A 21,121-nucleotide genomic window follows, 5' to 3' on the forward strand; every position below is an offset into this window, starting at 1 on the left:
TCGCTATAACGTCATTTGACTGTCTGCTTTCTCCACAGCTGTAGCCTCCCATCAGCTCCCCTACGTGCCCACCAGCACCTCCGGCCCGCTGGCAGACCCCGTGGATCAGCACCTTCCCCCTCCCTCCCCTGCCTCCTGCCCATGGCAGTCAGCTGGCCTGTAGACTTCAGGAGGCAGGGGAGGGAGGGGGAGCCTGCGTGCCACAGGCAGGAGGCAGGGGGGAGGAGCGAGGACCTGGTGTGTGGAGTAAAGGGGGAGGAGGGAGGGAGGGAAGAAGTGGGTTAAGGGTGGGGACTTGGGGGAAAGGGTGGAGTGGGTGGGCCGAGGGTTGAGTCCCCCGCCCCTGGTGCTTGCACAGTAGGGGAAGCTGCTGCTGCACAACGTGCTTCTTGCGTACAGCACCTTCAGTCTCCTTGCCTGCCTCAGCGTCTCCAGTGCCAGTGGGCTGTGTGTGTGTGTGTGGGCGGGGGACGGGGGGTAAGGTGGGGGCACCTCCCAACTATAGTACTGTACAGTATGGCAAAAAAAAAAAATTCCCTGGAACCTAACCCCCCCATTTACATTCATTCTTATGGGGAAATTGGATTCGCTTAACATCGTTTCACTTAAAGTTGCATTTTTCAGGAACATAACTACAACATTAAGTGAGGAGTTACTGTATATATTTTAAAAGACCCCAAAATATAGCTGTGGAACATTATATAAACTGTAGCAATATTTTTGGGGTCTTTGAAAATTTCTTACTAATCTCTTTAATGGGGGCTTTTTCATGTGACTTTTTCTACAGTTTAAAAAGATAGTTTTTGACATAGGGAGGGAATGGGTTGTTTTGAAACAGGCAGGCCAAGTGGGTATCTGAAAACAGCATATGAATTGAACGACTTTCATATAAATGATTCAGTAACCTCTATTGTCCTTACATGTAATGCCTGCTTCTCAGTGCATAGAAAGAGGCAAGTATGTTCTAGTATTTTAAAAGGATGCCATCAATTTAAACTGTAGTCATTTTTAAAAGACAAGTTAAAAGTAGTTTCACGTACTACACCTGTTTCAAAATCTCCCTGCCAAATTTTGTCATATAATTGCATTTTCCTGTTTTTTAAAAAACAATTATCTCCTTTTGCTGTGTGGACTTAAATAGGGGAAACTAACGAACTATCCATGAGAAATAGTGACATTGACTTTGTACAAAGTCTTGTTAAATAAGCAAAGTTTACAAACACTTATTTTGCCTCAAATCTTGTTTAGTTCTAATTATTCTAGTTCCCATGGAGCTTGTTGAAGGATTGGGGTCTTTACACTTTCCTTTTATTGATACAGGTGTATGATACATCTGATGGAACCTTAATTCAGCCCTTGAAAGGTCACAAGGACACAGTGTACTGTGTGGCTTATGCTAAAGACGGTAGGTGACACCTTTGGGCTTCTTAGCTTCCGTCTTTGTGTTAGTTTGTAGAAAGCATGGTAATTGGCCTCATCCCTTTCTTGTTGTAAATTTAAAATTAGGAATGTTAAGGTAGTTTTAATAATAATACTTTGCATTTAAACACTGCCTTTTATCTCAGGGTCTCAAAGCACTTTACAAATATTAGCTGCAGAAGAAAGTACTGTTCTCTGGATATTAAAAACATAGGCCGCAATCCTGCAGTTGATACTACGAATAGAGACCCATGTACCCCATGAACTTTAGTGGGGCTCTGTGTGAAAGCAGAGGTCTACCTGTACAGCATTCCATTGTAGTCAGTAGTATTTCATGTGGGTGCAGAAGTGCAACCATATGGAGTCACTAGCAGGACTGGACCCATACTTACACGATCCTGTAGCGCTCAGACATCTACAAAGTACTTCCTTTTTATTATTTTGCTAAGATGAGTGTTTTTGGAGTAAACGTGATGATTAAATGTGTGGATGTTTTGTTTTAAAATATTATTAATCCCTAGGCAAGCGTTTTGCATCTGGCTCTGCTGACAAAAGTGTAATAATTTGGACTTCAAAGTTAGAAGGAATTCTGAAATACACGTAAGTGAACCCATTCACTTCATTGCTTCCTTTAAATACATACTTTGGTTATGGACTTCTGCTGTTAATATAAGTGAGTGATGCTAGGAGAGTTGAAGGAATGTGAACTAGGGTCAGAGAAGAATCTAGTAGAGAGAGGAGAAATGAGGGAGGAGAGCAGTCAAGATATAGAAAGATATTTGAGAGGGTTAGGAAAGCAGTTAAGAGAATGAGGGAGCAGTGGGAGGGCTAGATAAAGCATTGGTGTTACTCTTGTGAAGACATTGCAGGGCTGAAGGAGCACCAGAGAGCCTCTCTCACTGTGTTAAAAGGCTGCAGGAGTTCAAGAAGAGCAGAGGAGTGTCAGGAGAGTGTTGGGGAGCCATATTCTGCCTTTGTCTCAACAGGAGTTATGTGTACTGCATGTCCAAGACATGAGCCTGGTCTTGTAAAATAAGCCAAATTAGAATAGTTTTATTTGAAGCCCAATCCAAAGGTGGTTGCTAGTACTTGCCTCCACCAAGAAGTTCCATCTTTTTCTGCCTTGCTTTATTTGTGTGCATACGGAATTCTCTTGGGGTTTTTCATTAGATTAATACTAGTCTTCCACAAGTCATTAAGAAATATAGATATGTAATTGTTGGTATCTTACATCTTCAAATCCAAATTCTGCTTTTTGATAAGTTTGAATGATTCTTGTTGAAGTCATTGAGAGAGATGCGCGCATACATATTATGGAAAAATTTGGCTAATAACATTTATTTCTTTCACAGTGCTTCCCAAACCAATATCCACCTATGCCCTCGTAGCAATGCAGCCAGTTCTTGATGAAACCTCCATTTAGAGACTGCTTAATTTAAAAAAAGTTTATTTTAACTTAGTTTAATTACATGTTAATTTGACATAGTGTAACTTTGATCTGTTTTTATGCAATATTTGTCCTCTAAGCGTGGCTTTAAGATAGAAAATGTGGCATTTAAAACAAAAGATTTGTTTGAAACGTGATGATTTCTTTGTTCTAGGCATAATGATTCTATACAGTGTGTTTCATACAATCCTGTTACTCACCAACTGGCATCCTGCTCCTCCAGTGATTTTGGTATGTCTTCTTCCTCTTTGATGTTTTTCATTGAGCCAGTAAACATTATTAAAATGAGAGAATTAAACATTAGTAAGCCAGTAATGTATAGGTACAGTTTTTTTCTTTTCTGTGACGAAGAAATGGAGAAATAAAATGTTACTCCTCCACTATGGAGTATACAAATGAAAATTTAGAAAATACCTTGTTTAGCATAATTTAATATTTTACTTTTAAAATCACTGCCCCTCAGTTGGAAAAGGGTTATGAACTCCAGTGCCTTCAGGTGTGTTATCTTATGGTGATATGATTTTTCAATAGTACTATTTTTTTTGCCCCGCTTTAAGAAATATTTCATTGTAGTTTTTATATTTAGATGTTTATTCCCCACTCCTTCCATATGTGAATAAACAGCACCTGTTCAAAACATTGACCTTTCCCAACACTGAGTAAAATCTTGGCCCCTTTAAAATCAGCTTCCCTTTTTTTTTCCTAATCTGAATGCTGCTTGTAATGATGAACTTAGTCGGTTTCTTGGGGGCTGTTTTGTTTTGTTTTTAAGGCTTGTGGTCTCCTGAGCAGAAGTCAGTCTCCAAACATAAATCAAGCAGTAAAATCACCTGCTGTAGGTAAGTTTGAAGCACTAGATGTGTCATTCAGATTGTTTTTTCCTTTTATGAATAAAAATATGACAATAAAGAGAAGTATATGTCATTAAATTTATGCAGAAGCTATGATTAGGGGCATGAACTGGGAGTTTATAGAACAGATTACAGCAGAACCAAAGGTTCCTATATCACGCCATCCTCATCACTATAGTATCTGAGCACCTTCCACTGGTACAATAAGCAGCATCTGTTACATACTCTTTGTTCTTTCTCTCATCCTCTTCCTGGGGGGAAGAGTATGTGTGCAGTGTACCTGTTTTTTCAATTGTATTGTTTCTCACTTGCAATGACAAGCAGTGTGATCTTGAGCAAGACAGTTAAACTTTCTGTTCCTTTCTTTATCCATTGATACAGTAATAACCTCCTGGAGGTGCTGCTGAGACTTATTAATATTTGTAGAGTACTTTGTGATCCTCAGGTGAAAGATTATATATAGATATATAAAAAAATTAGACTTTTTTGTGGTGTGTGGGGCAACCAGATGATGATAAAGCCCAATCCTGATATTTGATGCTTATAAGTTAACTTTATATTAATAATACAGAAACACTTATACATAGTCCTAGGGGAATTCTGTGCCACTGCATGCACACAGAATTCATGTACCCTGCATATTTCTTTGCTTCCCTGCAGAAAAATGACTTTCTGATGGGGAAGCAAAGGGAAGCCACAAGAGCAGCAACGCACCCCTCCCCAGCAGCGCATGTCATTTTGGGCACCCAGAGCAGCCGGCAAAGAGGCAAATCACTGCGGGGGGGAGGAGAGTTGGGGATGCCCTAGCCAGTGGCTCCTTCCCTGTGCTGGGCTCAACTGCTAGTGCTGGCTGGGCTTGGCTGGGGGTGGGGGAGGATGGTACTTCCTCTTCAAGGAGCAGCTAGGGCCAGGCCGGGCTGGGTCAGACCCACCCACAGAAACCTCCCCTGGCTGCAGGAAGCTCTGCACTGCCCTCTTTCCCCCTGCTTCCTGCCCCCATTGCTCCTCAGCCGCTGGGGGGAGGGATCAGTGTATGGGAGATGCTCCCCATCCACCCAGCCCTCATGCATCCGGACTCCCCATACCCAGAACCTCGCATGGAGAACCCTCCCACTGAGCCTCACCCCCTGCCTCCAGAATCCCCCATCCTGCACCCAGACCAGCCTCTACTGTACCCTCTGCACTCGAACCCCAACCCTGATGAGCCCTGTCCACTCTGATGAGCCCCACACACTCGGACCCCCACCCCACTGAGCTCCAACCAGCTGAACCCCAACCCACCTTCACCTGTACCACCTTGCAGAATTCCATTGTCCCTGCATGCGGAACTCCCCAACGAGCCACTGTGTATCCAGATCCCCACACACCTGGATCCCCCACTGAGCCACCACCACCGATATTGCCCCACACAGGACCCTCTCACCCCACACCTGGATCCCCCCATGTTAAACCTGTCCAGATTTGGATCCTGCTGAGCTTAGTCTGCCTGCCCACATCTGGTGTGCCTGGCATGGTGGGGCAGGGCCCGGGGGTGTTTCTGGGGCAGGCCCAGCTCTTGCACTGTGTCAGGGTTGGGCGCAGCCTCACAGCCAAGTTTGTGTCCCAGGGGTTGGAGGTGCAGCAGGGTGATCTCCCACCTTCGTTCAGCCAGTTGCCTGTGCTCCCTACTTCCATGCTGGAGCCTCTACAATTATTTATTGATAACATTTTGCAGAATTTTAAAATATTGTGTGCAGAATTTGTATTTTTTTGACACAGACTTTTTAATTTTTTGGCACATAATTCCCTTAGGAGTAGTAATATATAGCACTGTAAAGCATGAAAATTTATAAATATACACATGGTTTAACATATCTCCTGCAAAAGCTTGCAGTCTCAAACAAGACCATGCACTACAGCAGTGGTTCTCAAACTTTAGCAACCCAAGGACCCCCATTTTGATTTAAAATTTTTCAGGAACCCCGAAGCCCCCCTGCTCAGCCCTTGCCTCGTCCCCTTCTCTGAGTCCCTGCCCCCTTCTCACTCCATCCCCACTCCCTCTGTCACTTGCTCTCTCTCCTTGTCACCAGTCTAGGGCAGGGGGTTGGGGTGCAGGAGGGGTAGCAGGCTCTGGGAGGGAGTTTGGGTGCAGGAAGGGGTGTGGGGTCTGGGAGGGAGTTTGGATGCAGGGTGCAGGCCCTGGGCTGGGGCAGAGGGTTGGGGTGCAGGCAGGGGTGAGGGGTGCAGGCTCCGGCTGGGTGGCACTTACCTCTGGCAGCTTCCGAAAGCGACTGTCACATCCCTCTGGCAGCGGCTCCTAGGTGTGGGGGTGTGTCTCTGCTGCCCCCGCAGGCACTGCCCCTGCAGCTCCCATTGGCCATAGTTTCTGGCCAATGGGAGCTGTGGAGTCGGCGCTTGAGCCGGGGGCAGCACATGGAGACCCCCTGCTCCCCCCAGGGGGCCGCAGGAATGCTCTGGCCGCTTCCAGGAGCAGTGCGGAGCCAGGGCAGGCAGGGAGCCTGCCTTAGCCCTGCTGCGCTGCTGGAATTTTAGCATGCAGGAGGCGCTGGGAGGGGAGGGGCGGATTTGATCAGTGGGGTCCATGGACCCCAGTTTGAGAAACGATGCACTACAGTTCAAGTAAGGGAAGGTGAGGAGAAAGAGATAGGAAGGATTGATGATAATGTGTTTTAAGGAAGCATTTGAAAGAGTAGATGGAGGGCAATTGGCAAACTGGTAACTGTTCTACCTGCAGAGGCAGCATCATTGTCAGTTTTAAGGAAGTGATGTATTTGATCTGGGGGCAAAAGGATACACTCAACTGGTAAAGTCAGGGGAAATAATAAAATAATACCTACCGCTTAGGTAGTGCTTTTCATCAGTAGATCTCAAAGCACTTTACAAAGGAGATATCATTTTTTCAATTTTACTGATGGGGAAACTGAGACACAGAGCATTGAAGTGACTTACTCAACGTCACGTAAGAGGCCAGTAGTGGAGCTGGGAGTAGAACACAGGTCTCCTGAGTTCCAGTCCAGTGCTCTGTATGCTAAACATCACTATTGTCTCTTCTATGTGATCACTATTCTGAATGAAGATTATACAATGGTGTGGTATGTGGACACACAATCTTCACAAATAATGTAGATGTAACTTTCCATCATGTGTTAGCAGCTGATATCTCTTTTTTCTCTTTATTCTTGCATTTATTTTTCACCTAGGTGTAACAAAGAATTTCTCCCTAGGTTGCATGTTCCTGCTATAAATATGAATGTGACTATACAGTGCTGCAGGGTAAATGGCTAAATTCAAGTACTCTTTCTCCTTACGTAGAGACACATTCTAAACTATCATCCGCTGGTTCAGTATACTGTACTTTTAGTAGTTTCCTCTATGGCATGCTGCTTTTTCTTTTCGTTATCAGCTGGACAAATGATGGCCAATACCTCGCTTTGGGGATGTTCAATGGCATTGTCAGCATAAGGAATAAAAATGGTGAAGAGAAAGTCAAAATAGAACGTCCAGGCGGCTCTTTATCTCCAGTATCGTCAATTTGCTGGAATCCATCAAGGTAAACCTCTTAAGTCCATCCCTTTTGTGCTGAACAGATAATCTTTGTTTTATTGATTCCTGACATCACAGCATGGCCAGGCCATTATGCTTCTTCCTTAAGTGGGTTTCTTCTGCATTTTACTTAGGGCTGGTCTACACTATGGGGTGGGATCAATCTAAGTTACGTAACTTCAGCTACGTGAATAACGTAGCTGAAGTCAACATACTTGGATCTAATTACCGTGGTGTGTCAACGGGAGACACTCACGAAAGCTTATGCTCAAATAAATTTGTTAGCCTCTAAGGTGCCACAAGTACTCCTTTTCTTTTTGCAAATACAGACTAACACGGTTGCTACTCTGAAAGCTCTCCTGTTGATTCCCCTTGCGCTTCTCGTTGAGGTGGACAAGATAAATCGACCCCCGCTGGATTGATCGCTGGCTGTAGATCTGGCTGGTAGTGTAGACAAGCCCTCAGAGTCCTGAGGCTTGTCACTGGTGACTAGCTTGTCACATCTGTAAAAATCTGGAGTTACTCCGTAGAAGAAAATGGAGTTACTCTGAATTTAGACTGGTGTAAATGAGATGAGGATTAGGTCCATTTTTTCTCCCAATCCTACTCTTCCTTCACTTTGCCTTTGTTATAGGAGTCCCTCAGTGACACATCAAAATCCATGTGTGTTACTTCTGCTTGAAGAAGGCTTTGCCCCATCTCTTGACTGACCCAGAAGGGGTTTCACAAACTTCATTGGTGCAGATTTTTATCTTTTTTTCCCCTTTGGTTTTCTCACTGCTATCTGCAGTTCAAAATGGAGTGCATTTTGACTAAGATGGATAGTTGGCAACTTGAGTTTTAAGATCAAGTGCCCCATCTCCCTGAGACTTGTATCTGGGATAAACTGAGATTCCTGTGGAACAAGGTACACCTATTTCTAGACATCAGCTGCCTCCTACCAGGCTGCCTGTTTTTTTTTTAATTATAGAGTTGCACTGTTTTGATCACACTAATTGAGATGCTGGAACACATTAATGGTGGGTGCATCTCTTTGATGGCTATATATAGCAATTGTACTTTATTGTCTTTTTTGATAAGTGGAAAAACTGGGTGCAAAATCAGCTTGGATACCAGGAAAGATGGCGTGGTTTTTCATTTGTGTATTTTTATGCAGTGAAGTTTCTTAGAATAATAGATTTTGAAATGATAGTTTCACTGTAGTTATAGGGAATGTGAATGAACAATTAATATTACAGTAGGTGGGAGAATTTCTGGAATCATAGAGCAAGTGAGGAAGAGGAGGAGTCAGTCCACAACTACTTAGAGGAAATACCAGTTTTGAAGTCCAGCACGTGCAGTAGTCAGGGTAGTGAGACAGAGGAAGAAGAACATGAGGAAGAGGAGAGCCCTAGGGACACCAGCTCGTGAGTGAAACTTCAAGGGAATAAAATTTACTGTTCTATAGACAACGTAGACATTTACATTTATGTCTCAATTTATATATGTAATTATTTATTTCTCCTCTCTGTCTTCTACCAATGAACTTCAGCCCTTATCTGAAGGAAACACCTCTAGGAATGAGAAGATATCTCAGTCTCTAGAGCCCATAGATTCTGATGAGACTGCCAATTGCAACAGTAGTAATACTGAGCAGGATCTTTTATGAGACTGATTTCTTTTTTATTCTTAGTGTCAGGTTTGTGCAGCAGTTTCTTCAGATAGTTGAACGCATTTTATAGATTATAAAAACTAAGTGTATGTAATTAACAAATCAAAACAAATAATCAAAACTCAAAGAACCCCAAAATCCATAAGGCCAAATTCAGTGCTGGTGTGTGTGTGGGTGGGTTTCTGTTGACTAGATGGAGCTGCATCTTTTTTTTTGTGTGCCAGCAGTGAATTTAGTCCCACAATTTTTAAACCATAATAAACAATTTACTTACAGCCCATCCCTGCTCCCTACCAATCTTAAATATCATCTTTGCTCTCCCTCAGGCAAAGGAATGGGAGGAGTGATGGTCTTTGTGTGGTGTCCTAAGGTGAACAAACTCTCAGACCAGCAGTAATAATAATACCTAGCTGTTTTATATAGTACTGTTCATCAGTAGATCTCAAAGGACTTTACAAAGGAGTATCACCCCCATTTTACAGATGGGGAAACTAAGACACAGAGAAGTGACTTGCTCAAGGTCACCCAGCAGGCCTGTTGCAGAGATGGGAATAGAACCCAGGTTTCCTGAGTTTGAGTCCAGGGCTCTATCCATTAAAGGACACTACCAAATTCCAGGGTGGAGGCCCTTCTCCGAGAATGCTCTGCTACCAGCTTCCAAGGACAAAATTTTGTTCTTGATTATATTCATGTAAATCAGGTGCATCTCCACTCAGGCCCATTGACTTTGGATTTACACCACTGTAGCTGAGATCAGAATATGGCCACAGATATTTAAGTCCAGGGGCTCTTAGCTAATCAGCCTTGGCTGATCATAATTGCAGTGGAAGTACATGAAATGATGTATTAAGTCTTTGGAGGCAAACAGTCCATGGCATAGTGATGTGTTGGGAGGAAATGGTGGACTCTCTTCTGTGTCGTCCCGTGTCGTCTCGTCCCCCCAAAGCTGTCTGTTGTCTGGCTACAAAAAAAGTTCAGTAATATTCTAGTTAGGGTGGATATGTTTGCTTTTCTCTCAATTTTTGTGCCTTTTTTTTAAAAAAATCATTATTTGCTAAATGTAGTCTGACATCCTGCTTATTTTTTGTCTGTAGCTTTTATTAGTTTTATACAGAAATCACTGCTGCGCACTGCATGTCTTAATTGTCTGTTTCTTCTACATATTAGAGATGAACACAATGACATCTTAGCTGTAGCAGACTGGGGTCAAAGGCTTTCCTTTTTTCAGCTCAGTGGCAAACAGGTAAGTTGAAGCTTAATGCTTTGGAAAGTGCATTCGTATTTACCCTCAGGAGGAGCTGAATATTTTTGATCATATTCTGTATATACATTGTGTCTTGTATACTGCTGTTTTATAAGGGTAATTACTCTAAGCTTTTGACCATCCTCTTTTCCAGCTCCAGCGTCTCCCAACCCAACAGAGACACTTCCTGTCACTTCTTCTAGTTTTGCAGACATTTGTGACAGTTTACTGGCCCAGATCCTGAGCTGCAGCTTTGGAGTCCTTGGTACAGTTCAGGAGAAGGAGACTCATTAATGTTTTATAAATCACCCTGATTCTGAGCAGACCTGTGTGGGGCTAGGCTGGTTCTCAGTTGCAATTTAGAGCAGCTTCTGAGGGCTATTACAACTGTCAGCTGTTGCTGGATATAGGAAAGTCTTTGCCACTAGCTGAAGGGGTGGTGGTATCATAGGAGCCTGTATGATAGAACTTTGGCACCTGAGGATCCCTGTACACTGGGGAGATCCTCTTGCTAGTTTCCAACTACTTTTCATGACTCAGAAAACATGAAATGACCATTTTCTTTGATCTCTATATTGTGTCTTGTAGATTGGGAAGGACAGGGTGCTGAATTTTGACCCCTGCTGTATTAGCTATTTTTCCAAAGGAGAATATATATTAATGGGAGGCTCAGATAAGCAAGTATCTCTCTACACGAAGGATGGAGTGCGTCTCGGTACCATAGGGGATCAGAGCAGCTGGGTGTGGACATGTAAAGTTAAACCAGACTCCAATTATGTGGTAAGAGGGGACATTTTATCGCTTTTCTCTTAGATCTTAGATACATATGGTAGGACCACAGTTTTCAAACTTGAGTACCTAAATTTACTCAAATCCTTACTGAGGCAGCTAAATACAAGTGGCCTAATTTTTAGATGTTGCTGAGTACGCACATTCAACTCCCATTGAAGTTAAAAATAGTCATGGAGAAATGTATCCTGGGCTACAAGAAGGTGATAAATGGGGATAAAGCTTAGTGGCCTACATAAGACATTTACTACATTTTATTTTTAAAATGGTAGCTGATTTATTTAAAAATAATTTTGATGATATATATGAAACAGGGTGACTGTAGAGGCTGTGCAATAGGATAACTGGAAGTAGATGTGCAAGTAGGCTGTTCCTCGTTCAGAATTTCTACTAATGAGCCTTGTGGAGAATGTGTGGAGAACCTTTTGGGGCAATATATACTCTAATCTGTCAGTGGCAGAACTGCTTTTGAAATCAGTAGGCCGAGAGTGGTGATTTAAAAAAAAAAAAAAAAAAAGTAAGTGTCCCATGATTTAAGGCTGTGATTTAGTCATGGAGATCACTGAAGTAATGGAATCTATGACTTTCAAAGACCTCCGTACTCCAGCCAGTGCCGGCTGGGAGCTGCAGTGCCCCCTGCGGAGGCAGGGGGAGCCCTGCAGCTTTCAGCCTCGACTCTGGGCCACCATAGGCGGCAGGGGACCCCCATTGCTCTCTGCCTCCACGGGCAGCAAGGGGACCACTGCTCCCCACCAGCAGCAGGAGGGATCCTCGCTGCTCCCATCCACTGCAGGCATTAAGGAGGACCCAGAGGCAAGGGGGAATCCCTGTTGCTCCTGGTGGCCGCAGAAGGCAGGGGGGGACCCAATGGCAGGAGGAATCCCCGCTGCTCCTGACCACTCCAGGCAGCAGGGGGATCTGCAACTTCCAACTGGCACAGGTGGCAGAGGGGAATCCCTAGAGCTCCTGGCCCCCAGGAGCTAGGCAGGGGGGACTCCCACAGTTTGAAGCTGCCAGTCGAAGGGGACCCTGGAGCTCTGTCTCCCCCTCCCCCCCCCTCCCCCCCAGGTCCCCAGACTACCCATTTTGTCGTGGGTATTTTTAGTAAAAGTCAAGGACAGATCACAGGTTTCCGTGAATTTTTCATTATTGCCCATGACTTGTCCGTGACTTTTCGTAAAAATATCCATGACAAAAACTTAACCTTATTTGTGATCATATAGGATTTCATCCTGGATCATTAAGTCGATGGAAGTTTTGCCACTGAATACAGTGTGAGCATGATCAGGGCTAAAGTCAGTATGCTGTTTTGGTGAATGTAATGTAAGGGATTTAGCGTTCATTTAAATGTCATGCATTTTTATTAGGGCTGTCAAGCGATTAAAAAAATGAATTGTGATTCATCATAAAATTAATTGGATTGTTAATCAGAGTACCATTTATTTAAAAATTTTCAAATATATTGATTTCAATTACAACACAGAATACAAAGTGTACAGTGCTCACTTTATTTGTAATCAAAAATAAATATATTGGCACTGTAAAACACAAAAGCAATAGTATTTTTCTATTCCCCCATTACAAGTACTGTAGTTCAGTCTCTTTTTAACATGGAAGTTGAACTTACAAACGTAGAATTATGTACAGAAAACCTCTGCATTCACAAATAAAGCAGTGTAAAACTTTAGTGCCTACAAGTCCACTCAGTCCTACTTCTTGTTCAGCCAGTCGCTCAGACAGACTAGTTTGTTTACATTTGCAGGAGATAATGCTGCTTGCTTCTTGTTTCAGTGTCACCTGAAAGTGAGAACAGGCATTCACATGGCACTGTTGTAGCTGGTGTCACAAGATATTTACATGCCAGATATGGTAAAGATTCGTATGTCCCTTCATGCTTCAATCAGCATTCCAGAGGACATGCATCCATGCTGATGATGGGTTCTGCTCGATAATGATCCAAAGCAGTGTGGACCTGTACATGTTCATTTTCATCATCTGAGTCAGATGCCACCAGCAGGTTGATTTTCTTTTTTGGTGGTTCGGGTTCTGTAGTTTCCCCATCAGAGTGTTGCTCTTTTAAGACTTCTGAAAGCATGCTCCACACCTCATCCCTCTCAGATTTTGGAAGGCACTTCAGGTGCTTAAACCTTGGGTTGAGTGCTGTAGCTATCTTTAGAAATCTCACATTGGTAACTTCTTCACGTTTTGTCAAATATGCAGTGAAAGTGTTCTTAAAATGAACATGTGCTAGATCATCATCTGAGGCTGCTATGACATGAATATATGGCAGAATGCAGGTAAAACGGAGCAGGAGACATAGAATTCTCCCCCAAGGAGTTCAGTCACAAATTTAATTAACGCGTTTTTTTTAACAAGTGTTATCAGCATTGAAGCATGTCCTCTGTCGTGGTGGCTGAAGCATGAAGGGGCATATAAATGTTTAGCATATCTGTCACATAAATACCTTGCAATGCCGGCTACAAAAGTGCCATGTGAATGCCTGTTCGCACTTTCAGGTGACATTGTAAATAAGAAGAGGGCAGCATTATCTCCTGTAAATGTAAACAAACTTGTTTGTCTTAGCAATTGGCTTAGCAAGAAATAGGACTGAGTGGACTTGTACGCTCTAAAGATTTATGTTGTTTTGTTTTTGAGTGCAGTTATATAACAAAAAAAATCCACTTTGTAAGTTGCACTTTCACGATAGAGATTGCACTACAGTACTTATATGAGGTGAATTGAAAAATACTTTTATTTTGTTTTTACAGTGCAAATATTTGTAATTAAAAATAATATAAAGTGACCACTGTATACCTTGTATTCTGTGTTGTAATTGAAATCAATATATTTGAAAATGTAGAAAAACATCAAAAACATTTAATACGTTTCAATTAGTATTCTGTTATTTAACAATGCGATTAAAACTGCGATTAATCGCGATTAATTTTGAGTTAACTGTGATTAATCAACAGCCCTAATTTTTATGCATGATTTTTGTACTTGCTTATAAGTTATCATTGGTTGACACGTGTAGTTTTTGAGATCATTCTTCTTGTATGAGTTTTTGAGATCTTTCTCCTTATGTTCAGGCGATAGGGTGCCAGGATGGAACAATTTCCTTTTATCAGCTGATTTTCAGTACAGTCCATGGACTCTATAAAGATCGTTATGCTTACAGGGACAGCATGACTGATGTTATTGTCCAGCACCTAATTACTGAGCAAAAAGGTAGTGTTGCACTTATATTGAAGTCTTGGCTTCATTTTCATTATTATTTTTATTAATAGCTGTTAGCATGTTCAAATGTATGGTCCCTGTCTCGTGGAACTTCCTGTCTTTGATAAACACTGATGGTAAGGTTGAGGCATACAGCTCATGGGGTGAAAATGCAAACATGAAATGGAGCAAATATTTCTGGAGGATCAGCACAGAAGGACTTAATGGAAGAAGTGGGGATTTGAAAGGTCATTAGGAGGGGGAAGAGCTATTAAAATAGTCAGTCTCTCTCTCTCTCGGTGGTTCTTATTAACAGCATCAAAGACTTGTGCTAATATTTTCTAAGCACAATTTTTAAAAATATTCTCACCCCGTTTCCTAACAGGGAAGGGACAATGGAACATACATCATAGTACATCATTCACAAGTAATGAATGGTAGTAACTTGTGACCTACTGCTAACCAGTGGCATGTATGGGTAGCTTATACCTGCCTTGGAGCCACAGACTCTATTTTAGTAGGGTTGACTGTTCAGTGTAGAAATATTTTGTAAGGATTAAATTGTAATCGTGGTTTAACATGGTACTAAATGATTTCAGTTTCATTCACCCCACAACTTACTATGTTTTCTTATGTTCTTTCTTTTCAGTTAGAATAAAATGCAGAGAGCTTGTAAAGAAAATTGCAATCTACAAAAACAGATTAGCAATCCAGCTGCCAGACAAAATCCTGATTTATGAATTATATTCAGATGACTCCTCAGACATGCATTACCGTGTGAAGGAAAAGATTGCAAAGAAATTTGAATGCAATTTGCTGGTTGTATGTTCAGATCACATTATCTTATGCCAGGTACATACTTGAAAGTTAAACATAGTCTTGATAAGTAAGAGAAGGGTACACGTGTTTGAAGGGGATGGCAGAATAGGGTTAGCATAGTGAAAAAACTGTAATGGATTATGCAGTTAGGCAATTGAATGTGTACTGTAATGTAATCTCAGACCAGTTAAACAGCTGCTGTGTCTCATTTCACTGATGGCCGTGTTTTAGTAAAATGATCTCTGGGATGAAAGGTGCTAGAAAAGGGTTTTTTGATATTCTGCTTGATGCCATCAGAAATCTTTAAAAATATATTTTGTCTGCTAGATTGATGTTACATATATTTCGCAGTCTTTTGTTTTGTATGTACATATGTAGACGTATATCTGGATAGATGTGAACACATTCCACTAAAGTGGCATGATTTTCTATTTACCAGTATGTAGTTTATTGTATATCACAGAATTGTTTATCTTTTTAGGAGAAAAGACTACAGTGCCTCTCATTTAATGGTTTTAAAGAGCGTGAGTGGCTGATGGAGTCTCTCATTCGTTACATTAAAGTAATTGGAGGCCCTTCAGGAAGAGAAGGCCTCTTAGTAGGTCTGAAGAATGGCCAGGTGACTGACTTCTCTCTTTTTAAGTACAGAGCAAAATCTGTTTTACTGTTTTGAGGAGAACAGAAATACATAGGGCTGACCACAGAAGCAACAAAAACTTTTATAACCTGAATTCCATGGGCTCAGGCTGAGCCTAATCCTGAATCAAAAAATGCATTTATTTGTATCTCTCGCCTGTGGGCTCACGTTCTTTCTTTTTAGCTGCTCACTTGTAGGTTACCCTGGAAGACAAAAACATTGCTCCCCATTGCCCATGCTTCATAGGTGGACCTCAAGAGAAGTGTGTATACAGAAAAGGGCTCTCTACACTTCGCTGACAACCCCACTACAGCTGACTCCCCCAATAAGAAATGGACCTTTGGCATTTGTCATATAGCAATTTTATGATGATCACTGTCAATCAGACAAGTTCATGCATAATTCTACACTGAAACCATATTGAATGCAGAGAATAATACAAAAGATATTTGTATATAAAGGTGCTTAGTTTCTTTGTAAATTAAGCATACATTTAATACTTCCTTGCAGAGTATCCATTTGATGGGTTTCCACTTAATACAGTAGAAAATCAATGGGATAACCATGTGACCATGAGATAGTAAAATTGTGTGTCAGATGGCACTGTGGCTTAAGAGGTTTCCTGAAGAGTAGTTAGTAGCTGCTGTTGGACCTCAGGACCAGCAGAAGAATATGAGTGGTAAATATTGGTGTCCCACGATTTATCTGTTTAATGGGATCCCCTGTCTCGCTTTTCAAAGTCAATGAACTTCCATCAGTCTTCATATTATATTTAAAAGAAATGGAGCAATATAAGTAGCATATTTAGCTTTAGTTTGCTTACAGAGCACACATAAAGTTTGATGCTATCCAAACCCTTATATTACCAAAACTTTACATCCCACCTTCTGAATACCAGATTTAGGGAAGGATAGAGAATCTGGCAGAAATGGATACAGTAAAAATTGTAACATCGATTGTAGGCTGTTCAGTAGTTTAATTGCCTAAAATACACTATTATATTATCATTGAGGCTATCCTTTTTCTTTCATGGAGGTTGCAGAAGTCACGGAATCTGTGACTTCTGTAACCTTCATGAATTCAGCCCCAGCAGCCGGGAGCTGCAGGGTCCCCCCGCTGCCCACAGTTGCCGGGAGCTTCGGGGTACTCCTGCCAGCCAACGGGGATACCCCGCAGATCCCGGCCACCATGGGCAATGGGGGCCCCCGAAGCTCCTGAACACTGTGGGCAGCAAGGGGACCCCAGAGCTCGAGGGGGAACCCTAGTAATTGCGGGCAGCGGGGAGACCCTGGAGCTGCCCACTCTCTGCAGACAGTGTGGAGACCCTGCAGCTGAGCTCCCAATTTTGTCATGAATATTTTTAGTAAAAGTTTCGGACAGTTCACGAGCTTCTGTGAATTTTTCTTTATTGCCCATGACCTGTCCATGACTTTTACTAAAAATATCTGTGACAAAATCTTAGCCTTAATTATCATTATTAACAAATGTTTATATAGTACTGTATGTGTTCTAATGTTAATAAATTAGTTATAAAAAATGGAATAATACCATATCTGAGTTAGTTAATGGGGAAACTGTAGTCTGTCATACAACACAAGTGACAGTGGAGGCTGTTTCTTTGTAGTTCTGGAGTTACATACAGCATAGAGGTTACAAAGAGGGTGCAGCATGGCAAGTATTTAAATATTTAGGTTGTTACCATATGTAGTCTTTGTTCTATTTATATTTATGCTCATCACCATAGTATAAGTGCATTAATGTAATGTTTTACAGGTAGAATGACACAGAATCTAGGTTGTCTCACATATTTTGTTTACGTTAGTTTGCAATCTAGAACACTGTAAAGAAGCAAGGGTATAAACCTTTGAAAGCATTTTCAAACTGCTTTAGTTCTTACATATATTTAATATTTTAATATTTCTTCATAATATGTAATCACAGTTCTGTTTTCAACAGCAGAGTTAATATGCACTATTCTGTTTCTAATTTTGGTAACTGCAACTTTGACTGACTGACTTTGACTTTGACTTCAAATATGTCCAGATTCTGAAGATATTTGTGGACAATCTTTTTGCAATTGTCCTGTTGAAGCAATCCACAGCTGTGCGCTGTCTGGATATGAGTGCATCCCGAAACAAGTTGGCAGTGGTAGATGAAAATGACACCTGTCTAGTATATGATATTCATACCAAAGAGCTGCTGTTCCAGGTAACAAATCAAAACCTTTAAGTGTTTGTAAAAAAGAGAGAAACTTGCTAGGGAATCAGAATATGATTTTTGTTTCTTACATGTAGATAATGTCCTTAATAATTTATACAAATCCTAAATAGATCAACTGTGGAATGTTGTAGATATTAATACATTGTGCCCCTTTCAGAGAGTGTTGTCTAATGAGTAGGGTAGGGAGTGGAAGAGGGAGCCAGGAGATTTGTGTTCTTTACTCACCTCGTCCATGCACTTGCTCTATGATCTTTAGAAAGTCACTTGGGGCCATGTAATGTTCCCTTTGGATTATTGAAGTCAGCAGGGGTCTTGCTGTTGATTTCAGTGGGAGCAGGATTAGACCTTAAATCACTTTCTGCCTCAGTTTTGCCCAATATAAAAGGGGATAATACTTCCCTGATAGGGAATTTAACATAGTCCCTCTATGAGGCTTAATCCATTAATGTTAGTAAAGTATTTTCAGGTAGATCCTTGCATAGAAAGCATGAAGTATTATTAAGATAGGACCTAGGAGATTCTTTTTATGACAGAAAGCAGAAATAACGATTAAATGATTCTGATAGCTAGGAACAAGTGTCCATTTGTGGAAGGATTTTAATTTAATGTATGAGTAAAGGTGATGAGCAAGATATAGGTGATGAGCAAGATATATAAGAACCATATTGGACAAAATTATTGCAATTTAATAAGCATAAAGCAAGTGCTGTAAAAATGCGGCAATATTTGTAACTTTTAAGTACCAGTATATTCCTAAACATAAAGAACTAGTGTAAAAACCACATTTATACAGGTTATAACATAATCAATTGTCGTAGCTGAAGGCCATATATTGCTTAGGGGAAAAGATCTAATTTTGTCGCACAGTAATTTAATCAACCATATAATATGCTCATTAGGAACCCAATGCTAATAGCGTGGCTTGGAATACACAGTGTGAGGATATGCTTTGCTTTTCCGGAGGGGGTTACCTCAACATCAAAGCTAGTAACTTTCCTGTCCATCAGCAAAAACTTCAAGGCTTTGTTGTGGGATACAATGGCTCCAAGATTTTCTGTCTTCATGTTTTTTCTATGTCGGCTGTTGAAGTTCCTCAGGTAAATTTTAATCTAATTAACCCATTTTTGTGTTTTCTCAACAACATGGTTTAAAAAAATGAAAAAAATGTTTCTGAAACTTGTCCATTTCATATTACCAGAATCAATGTAATCTAAACTCCTAGTGTATTCAGATCTGTCAACACTGTCTAGTTCCTTTTGTGTGAGCTGTGTAAAGTTTAGAACAGTTGGACTCATTAATTTTAAGTGTCTTGAGTTTTTCCGTCTCTTTTGCTGAAGTGCACTCTCGTATTATCATAGTCGTCCCCCCATTTTGTTTACAAATCCATTAAATTTAAAAGCACTGAACCACAATGACAATGTGGTTCTGTACAAACTTATTTTGCCTACAGTTTCTGCACATCTTCCCCCCCCACACACACACACACATTTTTCCATGTTATTTTTCAAATGTCCATGTTCTACCCATGCCATGTACCCTCTCATTAACTACCTGCTGTTGCTCCTTTTGGATATGTTTAGGCAATATTTAAGTGGTATGAAATGTTCTAAGCTGTAGGTGTATCCAGTTTGTAATAGATTTGTAGATTCTGTGTCAATTGGCAGAGTGATTCTTCCTGCTTTATGGGAAGGACCATGAACAATGGAAGTGTTAATATAGCTAGTGGGGTATTAAGAATATAAAAACTGATTTGCCCTTGGACACAAGAAATGCAGTCTTGTTTTCATCTTGTTTACATGTTTTCATCTACTTAACAATGGCTTAAAAATGAACACTGAAACCAAAAAATGGGAGAATCAGGGCAGGCACTGGACGTGATCCTGCATTTCTTATGCGCCCAAAACTCATCGGCATCGTTTGGAGTTGTGGATGAGTGAGGAATGCAATACATCGATACTTGTACTGAATTGGTAGGATCTCAGACCCTAGCAAACAGTGCCCTCAGGACAAAAGGGTTTGGAATTCAGTTATCCTATTCTGTATTGTACTTACGTTGGAGAAGGATGACTGAATTCACAGATTTCAGAGTAGCAGCTGTGTTAGTCTGTATCCACAAAAATAAAAGGAGTACTTGTGGCACCTTAGAGACTAACAAATTTATTTGAGCATAAGCTTTCATGAGCTACAGCTCACTTCATCGGATGCATTCAGTGGAAAATAGAGTGGGGAGATTTATATACACAGAGAACATGAAACAATGGGTGTTACCATACACACTGTAAAGAGAGTGATCAGGTAAGGTGAGCTATTAGCGGGTGGAAGGGACCTTTTGTAGTGATAATCAAGGTGGGCCATTTCCAGCAGTTGACAAGAATGTCTGAGGAACAGTGTGGGGCGGCGGGAATAAACATGGAGAAATAGTTTTACTTTGTGTAATGACACATCCACTCCCAGTCTTTATTAATTGTATCCAGTTTGCAAATTAATTCCAATTCAGCAGTCTCTTGCTGGAGTCTGTTTGTTTTTGAAGTTTTTTTTGTTGAATTGCCACTTTTAGGTCCGTAATCAAATGACCAAAGAGATTGAAGTGCTCTCCGACTGGTTTTTGAATGTTATAGTTCTTGACATCTGATTTGTGTCCATTTATTCTTTTACGTAGAGACTGTCCATTTTGACCAATGTACATGGCAGAGGGGCATTGCTGGCACATGATGGCATATATCACATTGGTAGATGTGCAGGTGAACAAGCCTCTGATAGTGTGGCTGATGTGATTAGGCCCTATGATGTCCACATATTTATTCAGGGGACACAGTTGGCAATGGGCTTTGTTGCAAGGATGGGTTCCTGGGTTAGTGGTTCTGTAGTGGAGGCCCAAAAAAGAAAATAACAGAACGCCACTAGCCATCACCTTCAGCCCCCAACTAAAACCTCTCCAACGTATCATCAAGGATCTACAACCTATCCTGAAGGACGACCCATCACTCTCACAGATCTTGGGAGACAGGCCAATCCTTGCTTACAGACAGCCCCCCAACCTGAAGCAAATACTCACCAGCAACCACACAGCAGAACCACTAACCCAGGAACCCATCCTTGCAACAAAAGTACTCATGCCACAAGTACTCCTTTTATTTTTATGAATTCACAGAATAAATCACTGTATTATTGTCAAAAGTATCATTATACCTTGTACATTCTTTTGTTTATAATACAGAAAAATAGATTGGTTACATAGTGGGTTTGTAACTGTTAGGGTTGGAAAATGAGCAATTTATCCACTAAA

The 21,121-nt window shown here is 41.3% G+C and overlaps 1 protein-coding gene across 6 annotated transcripts in view; it reads left to right on the forward strand.

Annotated features, from left to right (window-relative positions):
• Positions 1 to 21,121, forward strand: part of IFT122 (intraflagellar transport 122) — a 49,080-nt gene that overhangs the window by 2,385 nt on the left and 25,574 nt on the right. For 5 of the 6 annotated variants that reach the window (XR_012159779.1, XR_012159780.1, XR_012159781.1 and 2 more), the window contains exons 3-15: positions 1,321 to 1,405; positions 1,941 to 2,019; positions 3,021 to 3,097; positions 3,639 to 3,705; positions 7,121 to 7,267; positions 8,499 to 8,666; positions 10,079 to 10,154; positions 10,743 to 10,934; positions 14,033 to 14,171; positions 14,809 to 15,011; positions 15,460 to 15,597; positions 17,659 to 17,823; positions 18,735 to 18,932. Coding sequence is in view for 3 of the 6 variants with exons in the window: in XM_073351251.1 (XP_073207352.1) it covers positions 1,321 to 1,405; positions 1,941 to 2,019; positions 3,021 to 3,097; positions 3,639 to 3,705; positions 7,121 to 7,267; positions 8,499 to 8,666; positions 10,079 to 10,154; positions 10,743 to 10,934; positions 14,033 to 14,171; positions 14,809 to 15,011; positions 15,460 to 15,597; positions 17,659 to 17,823; positions 18,735 to 18,932 (1,734 nt within the window). In the remaining 3 variants the exon portion in view is untranslated. The remainder of the gene's footprint in view (positions 1 to 1,320; positions 1,406 to 1,940; positions 2,020 to 3,020; positions 3,098 to 3,638; positions 3,706 to 7,120; positions 7,268 to 8,498; positions 8,667 to 10,078; positions 10,155 to 10,742; positions 10,935 to 14,032; positions 14,172 to 14,808; positions 15,012 to 15,459; positions 15,598 to 17,658; positions 17,824 to 18,734; positions 18,933 to 21,121) is intronic. The other variant, XM_073351252.1, reaches the window with a different exon arrangement.

The sequence above is a fragment of the Lepidochelys kempii genome, chromosome 7 (assembly GCF_965140265.1).
Source record: "Lepidochelys kempii isolate rLepKem1 chromosome 7, rLepKem1.hap2, whole genome shotgun sequence".
NCBI lineage: Eukaryota > Metazoa > Chordata > Testudines > Cheloniidae > Lepidochelys > Lepidochelys kempii.